Source organism: Bipolaris sorokiniana (assembly GCF_000338995.1).
Source record: "Bipolaris sorokiniana ND90Pr unplaced genomic scaffold COCSAscaffold_7, whole genome shotgun sequence".
Lineage (NCBI taxonomy): Eukaryota > Fungi > Ascomycota > Dothideomycetes > Pleosporales > Pleosporaceae > Bipolaris > Bipolaris sorokiniana.
The window spans coordinates 1,756,660-1,771,870 of NW_006911901.1; the positions used below are offsets into that span (position 1 = coordinate 1,756,660).

Below are 15,211 nucleotides of genomic sequence, written 5' to 3' on the forward strand. Positions count from 1 at the left end.
TATAGCTATTATTCTCATTATTTCTTTCTTTTTGTAACCACACATTCTAGACAATAGCTATGAATTTCAGGGAAAAGGAATTAACAGATGATAATCAGTGTGATTCACTATCCTCACACACACAAAGACAATGTAAAATTGTCGCAGCATAAGTGGTCATGCTGATGCTGAGTAGCTCAGCCATTTGTTGTTTTAATCCCCTGATCTCATCTGATTTAATCAGACTAGATCACTCAGTTCAGTTATGCTTAGATTAGAAGTATATAGTGCGAACAATATGGTATAGTCTTATTGATCAGTTGATCTAAATCTATAGATTAGTAATTCCATCTATCTAATCAATTGCGTCCAAAAGGCTTGCCACTTCTTCCATAACCATTTCGACAGGCTGCCCAGCATCAACCGGAAATACGTCTGTCTCTGAGTCATCGGGTCTTTCCCGGGTAGCAGTCTGGTTCTCCACCATACTATGCTTCATGTAATGGTTCTTTCTCTCCTTGACCCGACGTACAAGTTCCTCCTGCTCCACTTGTAGATCAACAAACGTGACATCAAAATCGTCGTTAGGGAAGCTGCGAAGCTGATTGCGGTAAGACTTCTTCAGAGCAGAGCAAGAAAGAAAGATGCAATCATAGCCTAATGTAGTGCTGGTATAGAGAGCCCGTTGCTTGAGACGTTCGAGCCAGAGTGTCCGAATTTGGTCATCGAGGGGTGTCCCTGCGGCCATTGCGGTGACTGCGTCTACTGTATGCAGATCATCACCCTCGATGAACGAAGCCTTGAAGTGGCCAGCAAGATTTTTCGCTATAGTCGATTTACCGCTTCCGCAAGGTCCAGTGAATACAACAAACTTCTTTTTTTCTGTGACATCGGAAGTCTGTGCGCTCCATGCTGTGGCTTGGAATTGCTTAATGAAGGTCTTGACAAACTCTGTGCTGAGCACGGGAGCAGCATCTAGTGATGGTGAGTATGAGCGCGCAACGGCCGTTTCATATGTCCGTGTAGGGTTGAAAGTGTCCTTGTCATACTTTGATGCGAAGAAATCAGCCAGCTTGACAGATGGGTTGGCCACTGGATCCTGATTCGATGCTCGAAGCCTCCGCACCCACTCCTTGGGCTCGACCTCCTCAAAGTTAAGGCCAGCCTCGCGTAAAGCAGGGAGAAGCTGATCAGCCCAAGAAAAAGTCTTTGCATTTGTGACGTTCGCAACCACAGAACCGGCATTGCTGAATGAAATTTCCGTCACTGCTTTTGCAACCACATCGACGGGCGTCCAACTTGGCGACTCTTGTAGCCTGGGAAGTGCTCCAACGGTGAGCGCAGATTGCATCATGAGAGGAATGGCCTCGGTAGCATTCCATACCCCATGCACTGTGTCAGCCACGATCTGACCAACACGCAGCACTCGAGCCTTGATGCCTGTCTTTTCTGCAGCAGCCATGCAAATGTGCTCTGCAACACACTTGCTCTGTGCGTATCCCATACTCTGAGCCCAATCATATTCCGCTACTCGTTCGGGCGTGTGCAAACTAGGGCACCGCGCGACTGTGCTGACCGACGAGCAAAAGTCAAAAGTTGCAGGCGCCGCCGAGGATGTAGCCACACAGAGATCAATGAGATGGCGCACACCAGCGATACAGTCTTTTTCAAAAGAAATAAGATTCTTGTTGAAGTTGACGCTCCAGGCACAATGAATAATGCCAGTAAGATTCGAAGCAATTGCTGTGTAGGCTGCGTCATCTAGGCCGAGGCGACCATCTGAAAGATCTGCTGCTAGTGCATGTATCTTTCTGCGCGCTGAAAGCGATAGCGTATGGTAGACTTTTCGGTCTATGAGTGACTTTCGAACACGTTGCATAGCATCGCCGTTGGTCTTGGCGCGTACCAAGCAGTGCACTGCGTCAACGTCGGGACGCCTGACTAATTCTCCGAGGACATGGGCTCCAAGAGAGCCTGTGGCACCAGTAAGCGTGATGAAACGTCTCTTTTGAACTGACTCAAAAGAGCTGTATCGGGAAACAAGATCTCCCATTTGCTCAGCTAGTGTTGACTGCTGCTCTCCTTCGCCGGTACGAAGGCGGTGAAGATGAGCGCTGAGTGATGCAATTGTCGGGTAGTCGAAAACAACGTTCTGACCAAGTTTGTTGCCGCCAATATGGACAGTCTTCAGAATCTCTGTCCGCACCTGGATGGATTGGAGAGAGTCGATTCCTAGAGAGAAAAGGTCGGCTGTACGGCCTATATCTTTTGCAGACGGCGTGTGCTTGATCAGGATAGAGCGAAGGTGGTCCTCCAGCTCTGAGCCAGTGAGAGTTTTGAGATTACCCTGGCTTGTTGCAGCGGCATCGTATGCATTCTCAATTTCGGTTGCGAACTCCTTGTAAAAGGCCTGTCGAATAACGCTTCCCTTGTCTGTACGGGGATAAGGGCAATCGTACGGCAAGACCCGAATCATGTCCTTAGATATCCTTGCGTATGCTTCTGCAGTTTGATTTGCTGCTTCGACAATAGGCCATATCTCATCAATAACTTCAGACTCGCACATGTCTTCAATTGCAGGCGCAATCAACATGCCTAGGCAGGGTCGGTTGAAACCAAAGATGATAGTTTCTTTGACAGCTCGATGCGATCGAATGGTGCCTTCCATCATGACTGGGTTGAACTTCTCTCCATTCAGCAATGCAATGGTGTCATCGAGGCGAGCAATGTACTTCCAAGCTTTCTCAATAGTTGGATGCGGTTCAAAGAGATCCTTCGTGGCGTAGCTACCATCGGGAAGGTTGGAAGCTACCTTTGCTGCCCACCCTGGCAAGACTGTGCATTCATACAGATTGGTTCCGCGAGTGACCCATCGAAGAAAAGGAGAGAGCCTTGGTGTTTCGCGAACATAATTCCATGCCATATCTCCTTGGGGCCGGAAAGATGTCATTAGTTGACCCACTTCTGTTCTGTGTCTTGTTAGCTTGTATGGTGAACGTATGCAAAGACGAAAACCTACGCTCCATAGTGACCGACTAGGTTTACTCCATTCTCCACTAATAAATTGCCTAGGGTATCTGGACAAGCGCTTCCTCCGTACATCACAATCTTGAGTTGTTTCAAAAGATGGATGCCTTCATCAGTTTCTGAGAGAAGTTTGAGAGCATAGGGAACACCGTAAAAGATCTCAAAATCATGCTGCTTCAAGATAGTTACAAGGTGTGGCTGTGTAAGAGGTAGGTCGGCATTGTAGATGTGGATGGATTTGCCGCTATGCACTGCACGGAAGAAATTACAGATACCGTGATTGTGGTACAGTGGTAAGGTGATGAACGCTTTCATGTTCATGCTGATGGCGTAGTTTGCGATTGTGCTTTTCTGAGGCTGATAGATGGGCTTGGGTAGTCCAGTAGAGCCTGGGTCGAATTAGCAAGTGTTATTTGAACTTCCATGTGCTACTCACCGCTCGAGTGGATGATGAAAATGTTATTTGAAGCTTCGATGCTATGATCGAGTTGATAATCCAAGCGAGTATCCGCATGAACTTCAATGGGAAACTCGAAGATATCTGACGTGACGATCCGACTGATGTACAAGTCAGGAAGGCTCTTTTGAGCTTCAGAGGCCGTGGAAGCATATCGCGAGTCCGCTAATAGATATCTGGCGCCAGTTGTTGCTAGCAATGAGTCGACGGCAGCTTGAGATATCCTTGTTGAGAGGAACAACACTGTGTGGCCAAGCTTGGCTAGAGCCAGCATCGTGACCAAGTACTCAAAGTTGCTTGGACCAAGCAGCGCTACTGTTGTAGGCTTTTCTGATGAGCTTTCCCTTGTCGGAATGAGTGCCTGGTAATGACGGGCTACCCTAAAGGCAAAAACGTCTAATTGTTGCATCGAGTAATCGACAAAATTTGTCCCCGACTTTGGATATGAGACGATAGTGATGTTAGGACTTTGACGCGCACGATGTCGAACTAGTGCGTCTACAGTTTGTATTGTAGACTCATCCGGCTGCAAATTAGTTTTGTGGATATCTAAGAAGGTAGCCGGCGGACGTGCTGGTGGCACAGAAGTAGCAAGAGCGATATGTGCGGGCACCATGATTGTGAAGATGTGCCCCGAGGTAGATGGTAGAAGAACAGTGAATGAAGTATGGTATGGTGTGTAGCGGAGGACATGCTATTATGTAGTATGGCACTGAAATCAGGATATGGATTAATGGTGTTTCGGAAATACTTGCATATATCCGACGAAGACGGATTTACCTCTGATTCGTGTGGAAGCCATCTTAACGCCATCGGAGAGCCTTAGCGCAGCTGAATATATCTAGATTGAGTTTGGTATGAATAGATTTCCCCGCACTTGGCTTTCCCCAGGAAACTAAATGGCCGGAATCAAACGATTCTCCGCAAGCTAGGGCACCTACCTGCCGGGTTGCTATGGCTAAGAGAAAGGTATAAAGCTTTGGGATATGCCCTGGGGTATCACAGCTTTTGTAAAAGGCACTATTTTCAACTGTGTAAAGCCTTTGTGCTACGTTCTCATATTGTCCAAACATCTTTGCTAAGTAGGTAGCACAATGGCTACCATTGACAAGAACGAGATTCATTGCGTCGACGATGCAGCAGATTCGATCCAGGCTTCAAAAGCGCCTCAAATGGTCAAGATCGACAACTTCCAGGTTTTGGGGCTTGCACCCGAGGATGCTGATTTCTACACCAACTATCCAGAAGAAAAGAGAAAGAGAGTACTTCGCAAGGTAGGCTAATGCGATACTGGGAACAATCTTGTTGTATTGACATTCTTAGGTTGACATTCGTCTCGTGCCCATGTTGGCAGTCCTCTACCTCATATCTCACATAGATCGAGCGAATATTGGCGTAAATATTGCACCAAAAGACTGATAAAATCGTAGCGCTAATATTGAATAGAATGCGAAAATTGAAGGAATGGTTAGCGATCTTGGATTGAATGGCGTTGAATGGAACGTCGTTCTTTCGGTCTTCTTCGTACCCTACATCTTACTCGAGGTTCCGTCGAACATGTTGCTAAAAAAGTTCAAACGACCATCATACTACCTTGGTATCCTCATTATCAGCTGGGGCATCATTATGACAATGATGGGTGTGGTGAAGAACTTTGCCGGCCTATTGATAACCAGGATTCTTCTTGGTGTATTCGAGTGAGTTATGCGCAACTGTAAACTGCGATCCTTTGCTAAGCAGTCGAAGAGCTGGTTTCTTTCCAGGCGCGGTTTACCTCTGCTCCTACTGGTATATGCCGAAACACCTTGCTACGAGAATCTCATACTTTTATTGCGCGTCGGCACTGTCTGGGGCCTTTAGTGGTCTACTTGCGGCAGCCATTGCCAAGATGGATGGCGTTGGAGGATACGAAGGGTAAGTGGTTTCGAACTAACTTTGCCCCTCGTCGATGAGTTGATAGTTGTCATCCCGTACAGTATACGGCCATATGTTTCTATCCTTTAAACATGCTAATCCAGCTTCGTAATTAGTTGGCGATGGATTTTCCTGCTCGAGGGCATCGCCACCGTTGGCCTCGGCGTTTCATGCTTTTTCTTCCTGATCGACTCTCCTGCATTGAGCGGAAGGTGGCTTAAACCCGACGAAATTCGCTTCCTTGAACTCCAAAGATTCATCAAAGATGGAGGAAAACATGGAGAGGAGGAGAAGGAGAGCTTCAATTGGAATGACTTGAAGATGGTCCTCTGCAATTGGCGTCTTTACATGCAGGCATATATTCTGCTTTGCATCTCGGCCTGCTCCTACGGTATGAACTGTTCTTTTCCTTATCTTCCATGCACTAAATTGCCGCTAGGAACAAAATTCACGTTGCCCACTATCACTAAGGGCATGGGGTTTAGCAACACAAATGCGCAACTGATGACAGTCCCGCCATACGTGGCTGGAGCCTTGAGCTCCATCTTCTTTGCTAAGCTCTCGGATCGATTCTACTGGCGCTTACCATTCGTCGCGATCCCCTTGTGCTTGATCTTCATTGGCTACTCAGTCATTATCTCTTTCGATGGCAATCTTGGTGGCAACCTCGGCCCTGCTTTCTTTGCAATCATCCTTACATGCATGGGTATCTACCCAGTACAACCTGCAGGAAGCTCTTGGGCGGCGAACAACTTAGCTCCAACTTCTCGACGAGCTATTGGTGTGGCTTTCAATATCTGCATCGGCAACATTGGCGGTGTCATTGGTAGTTATATGTATCTGGAGAGCGAGAAGCCCAAGTACCAGACAGGATTCGGGCTATCACTCGCTTTTGGTGCTAGCGGTTTCATTGTCGCATTCCTGCTTGAATTGTCGTACAAGTGGGGTAACTCAAAGAAGGTGAAGCTCAGCGAGGATGAGATTCGCGCACGATACACCGATGAAGAACTCCTGGACATGGGGGATAAGTCACCGCTTTTTAGATATACATTGTAGATGTTAGAACAACCAGGCAGTGGCGGGGGAGGTATATTGCAAAGGAATACATCTAATCGTTTCGGTGATCAAGTATCTGCCGTAATTCACCTAAGATAACATCCACCATCCATCTCAGGAAAAGGGCCAAATGCTGAAGAGTCAAGGTCAAGCCAGTCGGTTGTCTGCCAATCGTCCAAAAAGTCTTGTAAACCTGGTGCTGTCATGTTCATTGGACTACTGAAAAGGGGTTGCCACATCTGTAGAGTTGGATTCGACGGATGAGAATCACTCGTAGCTTCTACAGGTAACGTCGTTGGGTCACCGGCAATAGTTGCAGCCGAAGACGGCGGCAAACAGTCTTGAGTTGGGACGGCTGTCTTTCTTTTGGCCTCAGCTCGAAGTTCCTGGAGGATAATGCTATATCTTCGTGATGGGGAATTAGAGGCTGTGGCCCGCGCCAAGTGTTGCAGGCAGTTTTCAGCTTGATCTAGCATACTCTGGCGATCACCAACTGCCATTGAACCTCGGTAGGTATCCTGTATAGTTGATACGTATACCACAAGCAAGGCGCAAAAGCAGACGTAGTGTGTCCACCAGAATGCGTGAAACATGCGACCCTCACGCGCGACACGGTCGACTGCATCAAGCACTGAGCGCGCAGCCAAGATGCACTCATGGAGACTATCCTCTGCAAGATCTTGCATGGAATCGTTGTCGCGCAAGGTGTTCTTAAGAAGAAAAGGGCGGTGGGCTAACATGACCGCATGGCAGTACGAAAGCTTCAAGGCAGTGGATTGCCGGCGAAAAGTAGGAATCAGGCTACTCGGGTTGACGGAGCCTAGGAATGGGGGGAGGGAAGACTTCCACTCACGCAATGCGGCTCCCAGACGATGAGAAGCAGTGAGCCGGAGATGGTTTGGTATCTGGATCTCACACAGTCAGGACAATATTAGCGTGACATCAAAAAACCATTGGCATACCGGCTTGATGGAATACACCTCGCGCGAGATACGCTCTGCGATCTGTGCAAGACGTGCATGCCACATCAACGAATCTAGGTGGCAGTCATCCGAACTTGAGTTCCGTGGCCCATCACTGGTCATGTTTTCGTCGTTTACAGCGTCTGGGAAATCTTGATCAATATCGTCATCGTGGTAGTGCCTGGGACGTCCAAAGATGACGCCGAGGTACTTGTCCAGAATGTACGCCACCCAGAATGTTCTCTTTCTACACTGCTGTTCAATATAATCGCGCTTAGTAGCAGATCCGGGTCTTTTACGATCGTCTTTTCGATGCAGGCCCAAGGCCGGTATGATTTGGAGAGCATGACCAAAAACGTACCACGCTTGATTGAATCGGCAAGACATGAGTAGATACAAAACCTGGATAAGTCTACATTGAGCTGACTCAAGTAGTGGAATACCGGTTTCGCTCGCAGTTAAGCGCGCAGCCTCGGCAAAGAAGAGTTCGCTCTGTGGCTCTACATTCAACTCGTTCTCGGGCGATGATGCGATGTCGCCTATGGCCTTTTCTTCGTGGAAGGATGCAATTGCAAGTACTGAAAGTACCACTGCTGTTTTGGCACGACCGATACCTTGATGAAACAGATTAGTAAGATAGGCTGCGTGTTACGACCTTTGCGCACCTGCGTACCGTTGGAAAGTGCAACATTAAATTGAGCATTTTCGAGAACGCATGACAGCCAAGCCTCCACCGTTTGCCGATGAAGTAGTCGATAGGTTGCAATGCATACATCAAAATACAAATCTAGCAGGGCGTGGCTACGTTCTGATGATGGCATTTGCATTTGACCAATCTCTTGAAAAGGTTTGTCGCCAGCGCTCATCAGCAGCTGACTGTCTTCGGCTAGCCCAAGCTGACCGTTGACAAGTTGGGAGCCTTCCTTGTTGGAGATGCGACGCCAGGCGCGATGGAGAAATGAGAGACCGGACGTGGTGTCTGAGTACTGCCCAGCTACCTCGAGGCCCGGGGAAGCCCGCGACGGCGGGTCCGCATCGTTGGCGCTCTGAGCAACGGCAAGGCATGGATCAGCCATAATTGCTGCAGCTTGATGAGGAGGTTGGGGAGTGCTTCTTTGCTGCATGCTGACGGGAGGTGAACGCCCAGCAGCCGGGTCTGGGGGACGAAGCGCGGCCCTCTTCCCCCTCGTGTAGATGGCCTCGTACTGGCAGTGCAGTTGGCGGCGCGTGCAGCTCTCGCATGGCTGTCCGCCTGAACACTTTGATTTTCTTGCTTTGCAGACGTCGCAGGCTCGCGTGACCTTGACCATGCGTTGCCTGCCATGAGCGGCGTCGGCGGTCCGCTTCTGGGGTACTATGCTGCCTGTCTGCGCTATTCCGGGTCAGCTCCACGGACACCTGGGGACTCAGAATTCCTCATTGGGGCTTTGACGTACAACTTGTGGAAGCTGGTGATAGCCCAGTGGCACCGTCTGAGGGCATGGTTGCGGATGCAGGTGTAGTGAATGAGGAAGACAGACCAATGAGAAGGATATCCGTTCCGGGGCGAACGTCCGTTCCTAGCTCATCGGAGACGGAAGCAATTCACCCGCGGGGTTGCAGGCTGCGGGTTGCGGCAAAGGGCAACTGCCCCGTCCTGATCCCATACTTCACTCATACATCGGAAATACTCAGAGTGCAGATATATATCATGGTGTTGTACAAACGGCCGGTTATTGCACTCTCTTGCTTATATACACTACTCCATCTTGTGTTGGCCCCACCGTCCTCAAGCTGACGTCCCATCGTAACAGCCATGGCCCTTCCCACACACTTCACCCTTAACACCGGTGCAAAGATACCCGCCCTTGGCTTTGGCACATGGCAAGCCAAGCCTGGTGAGGTTGAGCAAGCGGTGGAAACAGCGCTCAAGGCAGGCTATCGCCACATCGACTGCGCGGCCATCTACCGCAACGAAGTAGAAGTAGGCCATGGCATTCGACGAAGTGGCGTCCCACGCTCAGAAATCTTCATGACTGGAAAGCTGTGGAACACCAAGCACGCACCAGAAGATGTCGAGGCAGCGCTCAATCAGTCGCTCCAGGATCTTGGTGTTGAATATCTTGACTTGTTTCTTATGCATTGGCCCGTGTATGTATAGCTTCTTTAATATAAACTAACAACACATACTTACAATCTTCTAGTGCCTTCAACGGCAAGCAGGGCAAGTGGTTCCCCCTGCGTGACGATGGCGTCTTTGACCTCGTAGACATTGACCCAGCCACCACCTACAAGGCCATGGAAAAGCTACTCAGTACTGGCAAAGTCCGTGCAATCGGCGTCTCCAACTTTACCATCAACCGCTTAAAAGACCTCTTGTCCAAGACCGACGTCGTCCCGGCTGTTAATCAAATCGAGGCACACCCCTACCTCCAACAACCCACTCTCTTTGACTTCTGCAATGAAAAAGGAATCCTTGTTGAAGCATATTCTCCTTTGGGAAACAACCAAACAGGCGAACCGCGCACTATGGATGATGAGCTTGTCGGTGTATTGGGTCACAGACTAGGCATGGACCGTGGGCAACTCCTCGCTAGCTGGGGCATCCAGCGCGGCACCGTGGTACTGCCCAAGAGCGTCACGCCGAGTCGCATCAAAAGCAACGGACAGGTAAAGGCATTGCCAAAGGACGCATTCGAAGAACTCAGCCGATTGGAGAGATGCAAACGATTCAACGTGCAGTCGCGGTGGGGATTTGATATCTTTGAAGAACTTGGCGGCGAGGAGGTAAGGAAGGTTGCCCAAGGGTTTGCAAAGGAGAATCAGACAAAGTTCACTACCTAGGCAATATAGACGAAGAAAAATCATAGATTCATAAGCTTTTAATGAACATAAGTTGTAGAAGGCTAGAGTCTTTGCAAAGAGAAACAAAGTAGCTAGAAGCAAGGTTTAGCTAAGCTTGATATTAAGATTACTATTTACCAAGTAGTTTATCTTGAATAGTCAGAGTTAGGTAGTTGGGCCGAGAGTGGTGAACTTCTTCTTCACACGAAATCGACTAATTGCACTTAGCTCAACCGCGTGCAGGTACGCGACTATGTTCTAGTAGCTTTAGGTTCGTGCCCTTGCTTCTACATAGTACCTAATCGAAGGGTAAGCAGAACTTCTTTGGAACTTCAAGAGGAAACATTGATAGGGCTTACCTGGGGATGATAGTAGTTGGCCCACGTCATTCGGGTCTGGTACAAAGTTTGTCGCTATGTCGTGACAAGCATTGCTCTGCGCGCGTACCGTTGGTGCTCCAGCGGCGAGGTTGAATTGGCTGATACTTAGCCAGACGGCCTTGCGGTTGGAAGACGATACTAGTACCTCGTCTGTGCGCCGCTCGTCAGGTCTCGGATACGAGATGACCTCTAGTCCTAGGATCATCCTCTGCAACATCAACTAACACCAGCCACCGCTCGTACTCACAAGGAACCGTGAACGAGCCATCTCCACTAGGTTCTGAAGGTCTTTTGCTTCCAAGTGCAGCCCCGCACGGGATGATACTCCCATGTGGTATGGAGGTCATGGTCAACACCAAGCTGCAATGATAGGTTGTTCTATCTGTACTTGATAGTATGTTGCTTTGAGACCTTCGGATGTATAGGCGGCCCCAGCTCCTCGCGAAGTTATTTCCAAACCACCTCTACTGCTGTTTCGAGCGACCATAAGTGACACCGGAATCCAGCGAGACCACAGAATGTCCAGTTTGGATCCAAGAAAGAGAGTATGTTCTTAGGAAATGTATGGGGTTCCTTGAAGAGTAGTACCATACGCTCTTCTCCAGGCAAGTCACAAAAAGGGAAGATCTGGATTCCCAAGAGACTCGCAACGGCCAAGGCCTCGTCTGTGGCTCGGGTTGTATCTCTCCAGCGTAATGACCGGGACGCGTTACCAATCGTGTAGGTGCCATAGCCAGACCGCTTCATCAGGCGAAATAGTTCTGCAGCCAGATCTGCCTGGTATCGTTGTAGTAACATATCGCTAGTTTGGGGTATCAGATCACCTAACGCTTTGTTGGCGTCGGCAAACTGTATGTAAAGTTGCTTCGCCAGCATGCCTTCCTGCAGTATCCAGAGTCGTCGCATCCAACCAGAAGTCAAGACTGCTAGCAGTTTTGCGCCAAGCGACCCAGTAGACTTCATGAGCTGTAGACTGCTATCTAGTACCAAATAAGCTTCGGCATCTTGGTAGGTGCGTGCTATCATACTAATAGCTTTCTTACGAGCATGCCCCGCCTTCGGAACGCATATACTATCTATCCAGAAAGCCGCGTCTGGGCGCAATGTGGATACAAGTGCGCTCAGCTGCTGCAATTGGCACATAGAAAGTCTATTTTCCGAGGTGCTCCCAAGACCGTCTGCCCACACGTAAGATAACGCCACGTATGGAATGTCAGTCTATTTGTGAACTTGAAGACCGGAAGAATTGAGCGTGACGGCGATTATTTGGCCATTCTCAACGCAACCAATGACTTTCCCAAGTATCGGTCTGCAACATTCACAAAGCGCGTCTGGGGTCTCCGTTACAGATCTGCACCTGCTGTGGTGCTTTGCGATGTATGTCGTTGTATCGATACCATAAGCCGCACAATGCTGTGGCGTACAATCTGAGTGATTCTTGCCATCGTCTAGCGGACCCTACTTGTAAGCATATTGCAAATGTGACACTGATGTAGTACTGATCAGGTATTCAGTGGTGTAAAAACACCATCCAACCGCATGCATTTCTCCTTGCAATGGTTTTCTAATTGGTGATGCCCCGACCACGAGAAGCCTCCAGTAGTCATATGGTGTCCTAGTGCCATCCTTGTGTGCGCGTTGAATAATGTCTCAGCGATGATTGCAATGAAACACACCATTGATGGTATTGCATCGCCGAGCAGTTCGAATGGCCTGAAATTCATCGTTGTCAACGACACTATGAGGAAATGGGCTAAGAGCAGATTTGCGCGAGCTCGTTCGAACCACGGTTCCAAAAGCTGTTCCTGAGTCTGTTCGATTCGAGAAAGCCAGCTGCGGATAATGTCGATCGGACAGCTCGTAGTCATGACCAGCTTGTCGCTGTGATCGCTCTTAACCAGCATGTCTTCTGCTAATTGTAATGGTGTTTCGATCACTGCTTCTAACAAGCAGAATGTGAGCATTTTTTGCTAGCTCGCCGCCAAACTGTTCATTGTAAATTCTTTCCTCGATCGGACTTTCAGATACTCGCATAGCGAGACCGAATCATAACCATTGTGTGGGTATCTCAGCCATTCTAGATCTACAAAAAGTCGAGAATGAAGAGAGTCTGCACTACGGAATGACATAATGCCTTGTCTTTACGGGTCTTGTTTGGTAAGATCAAGCTCGAGATTTATAACACCAAACGAATGCAGTAAAGAAGGAAAGGATTGAAAGGGGCGGGGCTATGTTGGTAGTGCGACCGCACACCAATAGTCCCCATCTATTACCTTAATACGCTACTAAACTCAATTCGGCGATTAAGCCCCTCCTGTACCCCGCTATCAGCCTTCTTCTTTAGTCTGATATCTCTCTTCTTCTCAATAAATGCATGCGACTTGAAGGACCTAGATACACTCAGCCACTGGCTTCAACGAACTAATGTAACGCCCAGCAAAATCTTCCTTCTGGGAAGCATGATCCAACTCACATCAAACATAGATGCATCGAAATGCTTCACTGGAAGAAGCTCTATTTCATCCTGGGGTTACTATGTTTTATTTAGAGGTTGCACAAATCGGGTGGATAAGCTCATTGAGGTGGATTCCGCTTACGGACACGGTCCGAAGCTTAATTTTTTCGGATTCATTGATTGTCAAAGGTCGGTAAGTGAACGATTCATCTTTAACCAAGATTCTGCTAGAATTCCCATTCAAATTATGCTGCGATGTCCTATATATGGCGGGTGTTGAAAGAACAGCATAATGTTTCCTCCTGTACCATAGCATTGTCTATAGAAAGTGCCAGAGATTCTATTTTTTCAATTATTACCATAGGAAGATTCAGTAGGGCTCTATTTATACAAGAGCTTTGTATGGAGCTGTGTTGTTGGAACATGTAGTAGTTATATAGGGCGTCAAATCAGGTTCAGTAAAGTTAGCGCAATACTCCAATATGAAATAATTCGCTTTACGAACCTATGCTGATTTCTAATAAATATGCTGGCACATCTTCTATGGGGCTGACTTAAACTGGAATGAATGAAATCTGTTTGTAATATGACGACCAAGCCGAAAGGCTTTTAGGAAGATCCGCCTCAAGTCCAAAGACAACAGTGTACTCGTGGTCAGTATCTATGAGATTAACCAATTATATTACACAGTATCATGCGGTAGGGTCGGCACACGTGGACTATGCACAATAGGTACAGAATGCTCATCGCGATGCGAACTCTTCTTGACGTTGTCCAATTCCTTCCATCCATTGTTCTCCGTAATCGCTTCGATCGATTCTGAGCCCATCTGGTGCCATCGAGATTGGCGTTTTGATTGCAATGGCCAGCTCAATTGTTTTGAGTGCTGTCCCTCATATTGCTGATTTGAGGTCGGATTGACACGTGACATACTGACGCTTTCAATGATACTGCCGCTCATACGCTTGATGAGTGGCATAATATATGGAAAAGATCCTAGAATTTAATCAGTATCTCATTGCATAAAATCTCAAAGAGATGTCCTTCAAACATACCACAAATTATCCCAGCATTGCACTCAATAGCACCCCACACGGGTACCATAGAAGCTTGGTAAGTGAAATCTCCGACTCCTCGAAAGTAGATCATGTTACGCAATCGAATGATGGAGCATGCGATAGCAAGAGATCCTACGCAGTAGGTAAAGATTAACGAAACTACTTCGTTGTCAGCAGACGTGGAGTACATTGAGTCTAGAAGTGCCGACCTTTTTTCTTCCGCTCCATTTTGAGATCGAAGAGGGTTGGCAGAGGTAGAAAGAAGATAATAAAGTCAAAGATTGTGTTGATTGTTGATGTAAAGAAGTTCATGGCCATCATATTCCAGCAGCCCTAAGTCATGTCAGCGTGTGTTAGCATCTCAGGGGTTTTACTTACACGTGGGAATGTATCAAGATTCCAGGCAGCGCTCATTGGTATACACTGGAAAATTGCAGACTATAAAGTTTTAACAGCCGACCAAATTTGACCCAAGGCAGACATGTTACTCACAAAGGTTGTGAAGATTGTAAAGATACATACTAAACAGCCAGTCCAAAATACGATCTTTTTTTGCATTCCAGGCGCGGCAAGTAGGTGCAATTGAGCGAGCATGCTGGCTTTGATCAACCTATGTTCACTGATTAGCAAAAGACCCCTCAAGCAATTCGTGAATTTTTATGGATTTACCCGACAAGTGCCTGATACACAGAGTTTTGTGCTAATCCAACCTTCATGCTCGCTTGCAACATCTTTGGTCTTTCGCGCGAGTACTCGATATGCTTACCCATACCAGTCACGATTTGAAAATGAATTAACACACATGATGTAATATCCACAAATGATGATACAACGACAAGCCATTCTGCTAAGTTTAAGCGCGTAGTCTTCAAGAGATACAAGCGACTGAAGAGTCTGGGTTAAAGTCAGCCAAAAATCTACTATGAAAGGGCAAACAATAAGCGATTTCTTACCGGAGGATGACTATTAAGAGCGCAAATCCAAGACAGGAAAACGTAATAGAGTATAACATAGGGCTGACGTCTTCCTCCATGTATCCGGGATCGCCAGGCTTGAGAGCCATTACCTTGAGGTTGTACCAAGGGTGCGGGCTTCGCGCG

General features: G+C 47.8%; 6 protein-coding genes across 6 annotated transcripts; 2 read left to right on the forward strand and 4 right to left on the reverse strand.

Annotated features, from left to right (window-relative positions):
• Window positions 1-268: 268 nt before the first annotated feature.
• Window positions 269-4,092, reverse strand: COCSADRAFT_357678 (uncharacterized protein). The gene is made up of 3 exons (XM_007702129.1): window positions 3,443-4,092; window positions 3,080-3,395; window positions 269-2,948 (listed from the first exon to the last, which is right to left on the reverse strand). Exons 1-3 carry the CDS (start codon window positions 4,077-4,079, stop codon window positions 335-337), a joined length of 3,567 nt encoding a protein of 1,188 aa, XP_007700319.1. The 5' UTR covers window positions 4,080-4,092; the 3' UTR covers window positions 269-334.
• Window positions 4,093-4,577: 485 nt separating this feature from the next.
• COCSADRAFT_326874 (uncharacterized protein) lies at window positions 4,578-5,540 on the forward strand. The gene is made up of 4 exons (XM_007702130.1): window positions 4,578-4,737; window positions 4,787-4,858; window positions 4,910-5,160; window positions 5,210-5,540. Exons 1-4 carry the CDS (start codon window positions 4,636-4,638, stop codon window positions 5,379-5,381), a joined length of 597 nt encoding a protein of 198 aa, XP_007700320.1. The 5' UTR covers window positions 4,578-4,635; the 3' UTR covers window positions 5,382-5,540.
• Window positions 5,541-6,225: 685 nt separating this feature from the next.
• COCSADRAFT_143282 (uncharacterized protein) lies at window positions 6,226-8,883 on the reverse strand. Its single transcript, XM_007702131.1, has 4 exons — window positions 8,832-8,883; window positions 8,069-8,767; window positions 7,396-8,009; window positions 6,226-7,338 (listed from the first exon to the last, which is right to left on the reverse strand). Exons 1-4 carry the CDS (start codon window positions 8,875-8,877, stop codon window positions 6,520-6,522), a joined length of 2,178 nt encoding a protein of 725 aa, XP_007700321.1. The 5' UTR covers window positions 8,878-8,883; the 3' UTR covers window positions 6,226-6,519.
• A 238-nt stretch (window positions 8,884-9,121) lies between these two features.
• COCSADRAFT_190646 (uncharacterized protein) lies at window positions 9,122-10,401 on the forward strand. The gene is made up of 2 exons (XM_007702132.1): window positions 9,122-9,525; window positions 9,579-10,401. The coding sequence occupies exons 1-2, from the start codon at window positions 9,191-9,193 to the stop codon at window positions 10,216-10,218; spliced, it is 975 nt and encodes a 324-aa protein (XP_007700322.1). The 5' UTR covers window positions 9,122-9,190; the 3' UTR covers window positions 10,219-10,401.
• Window positions 10,384-12,562, reverse strand: COCSADRAFT_26723 (uncharacterized protein; the record flags this gene model as incomplete). Its single annotated transcript, XM_007701545.1, has 5 exons — window positions 10,384-10,469; window positions 10,578-10,806; window positions 11,187-11,776; window positions 12,023-12,056; window positions 12,275-12,562. The coding sequence occupies 5 exons, from the start codon at window positions 12,560-12,562 to the stop codon at window positions 10,384-10,386; spliced, it is 1,227 nt and encodes a 408-aa protein (XP_007699735.1).
• Window positions 12,563-13,676: 1,114 nt separating this feature from the next.
• On the reverse strand, window positions 13,677-15,203 carry COCSADRAFT_181658 (uncharacterized protein). Its single transcript, XM_007702133.1, has 7 exons — window positions 15,065-15,203; window positions 14,781-15,005; window positions 14,604-14,721; window positions 14,490-14,549; window positions 14,321-14,444; window positions 14,109-14,270; window positions 13,677-14,049 (listed from the first exon to the last, which is right to left on the reverse strand). The coding sequence occupies exons 1-7, from the start codon at window positions 15,172-15,174 to the stop codon at window positions 13,736-13,738; spliced, it is 1,113 nt and encodes a 370-aa protein (XP_007700323.1). The 5' UTR covers window positions 15,175-15,203; the 3' UTR covers window positions 13,677-13,735.
• Between the last annotated feature and the right edge of the window lie 8 nt (window positions 15,204-15,211).

What these genes read in the sequence shown, in the direction of transcription:
- COCSADRAFT_357678 (XM_007702129.1), bottom strand. Translation starts at nt 4,079, where the DNA reads ATGGTGCCCGCACATATCGCTCTTGCTACTTCTGTGCCACCAGCACGT. An exon ending in TTTCATCATCCACTCGAGCG is followed by an intron (nt 3,396 to 3,442) that starts GTGAGTAGCACA and finishes AATTCGACCCAG; the next exon opens with GCTCTACTGGACTACCCAAG. An exon ending in AAACAACTCAAGATTGTGAT is followed by an intron (nt 2,949 to 3,079) that starts GTACGGAGGAAG and finishes AACAAGACACAG; the next exon opens with AACAGAAGTGGGTCAACTAA.
- COCSADRAFT_326874 (XM_007702130.1), top strand. Translation starts at nt 4,636, where the DNA reads ATGGTCAAGATCGACAACTTCCAGGTTTTGGGGCTTGCACCCGAGGAT. An exon ending in GAAAGAGAGTACTTCGCAAG is followed by an intron (nt 4,738 to 4,786) that starts GTAGGCTAATGC and finishes TGACATTCTTAG; the next exon opens with GTTGACATTCGTCTCGTGCC. An exon ending in TAGATCGAGCGAATATTGGC is followed by an intron (nt 4,859 to 4,909) that starts GTAAATATTGCA and finishes AATATTGAATAG; the next exon opens with AATGCGAAAATTGAAGGAAT.
- COCSADRAFT_143282 (XM_007702131.1), bottom strand. Translation starts at nt 8,877, where the DNA reads ATGCCCTCAGACGGTGCCACTGGGCTATCACCAGCTTCCACAAGTT. An exon ending in TAATGTTGCACTTTCCAACG is followed by an intron (nt 8,010 to 8,068) that starts GTACGCAGGTGC and finishes TGTTTCATCAAG; the next exon opens with GTATCGGTCGTGCCAAAACA. An exon ending in AGGTGTATTCCATCAAGCCG is followed by an intron (nt 7,339 to 7,395) that starts GTATGCCAATGG and finishes TGTGAGATCCAG; the next exon opens with ATACCAAACCATCTCCGGCT.
- COCSADRAFT_190646 (XM_007702132.1), top strand. Translation starts at nt 9,191, where the DNA reads ATGGCCCTTCCCACACACTTCACCCTTAACACCGGTGCAAAGATACCC. An exon ending in TTTCTTATGCATTGGCCCGT is followed by an intron (nt 9,526 to 9,578) that starts GTATGTATAGCT and finishes ACAATCTTCTAG; the next exon opens with TGCCTTCAACGGCAAGCAGG.
- COCSADRAFT_181658 (XM_007702133.1), bottom strand. Translation starts at nt 15,174, where the DNA reads ATGGCTCTCAAGCCTGGCGATCCCGGATACATGGAGGAAGACGTCAGC. An exon ending in CTCTTAATAGTCATCCTCCG is followed by an intron (nt 15,006 to 15,064) that starts GTAAGAAATCGC and finishes ACTTTAACCCAG; the next exon opens with ACTCTTCAGTCGCTTGTATC. An exon ending in ATCTTGATACATTCCCACGT is followed by an intron (nt 14,445 to 14,489) that starts GTAAGTAAAACC and finishes GACATGACTTAG; the next exon opens with GGCTGCTGGAATATGATGGC.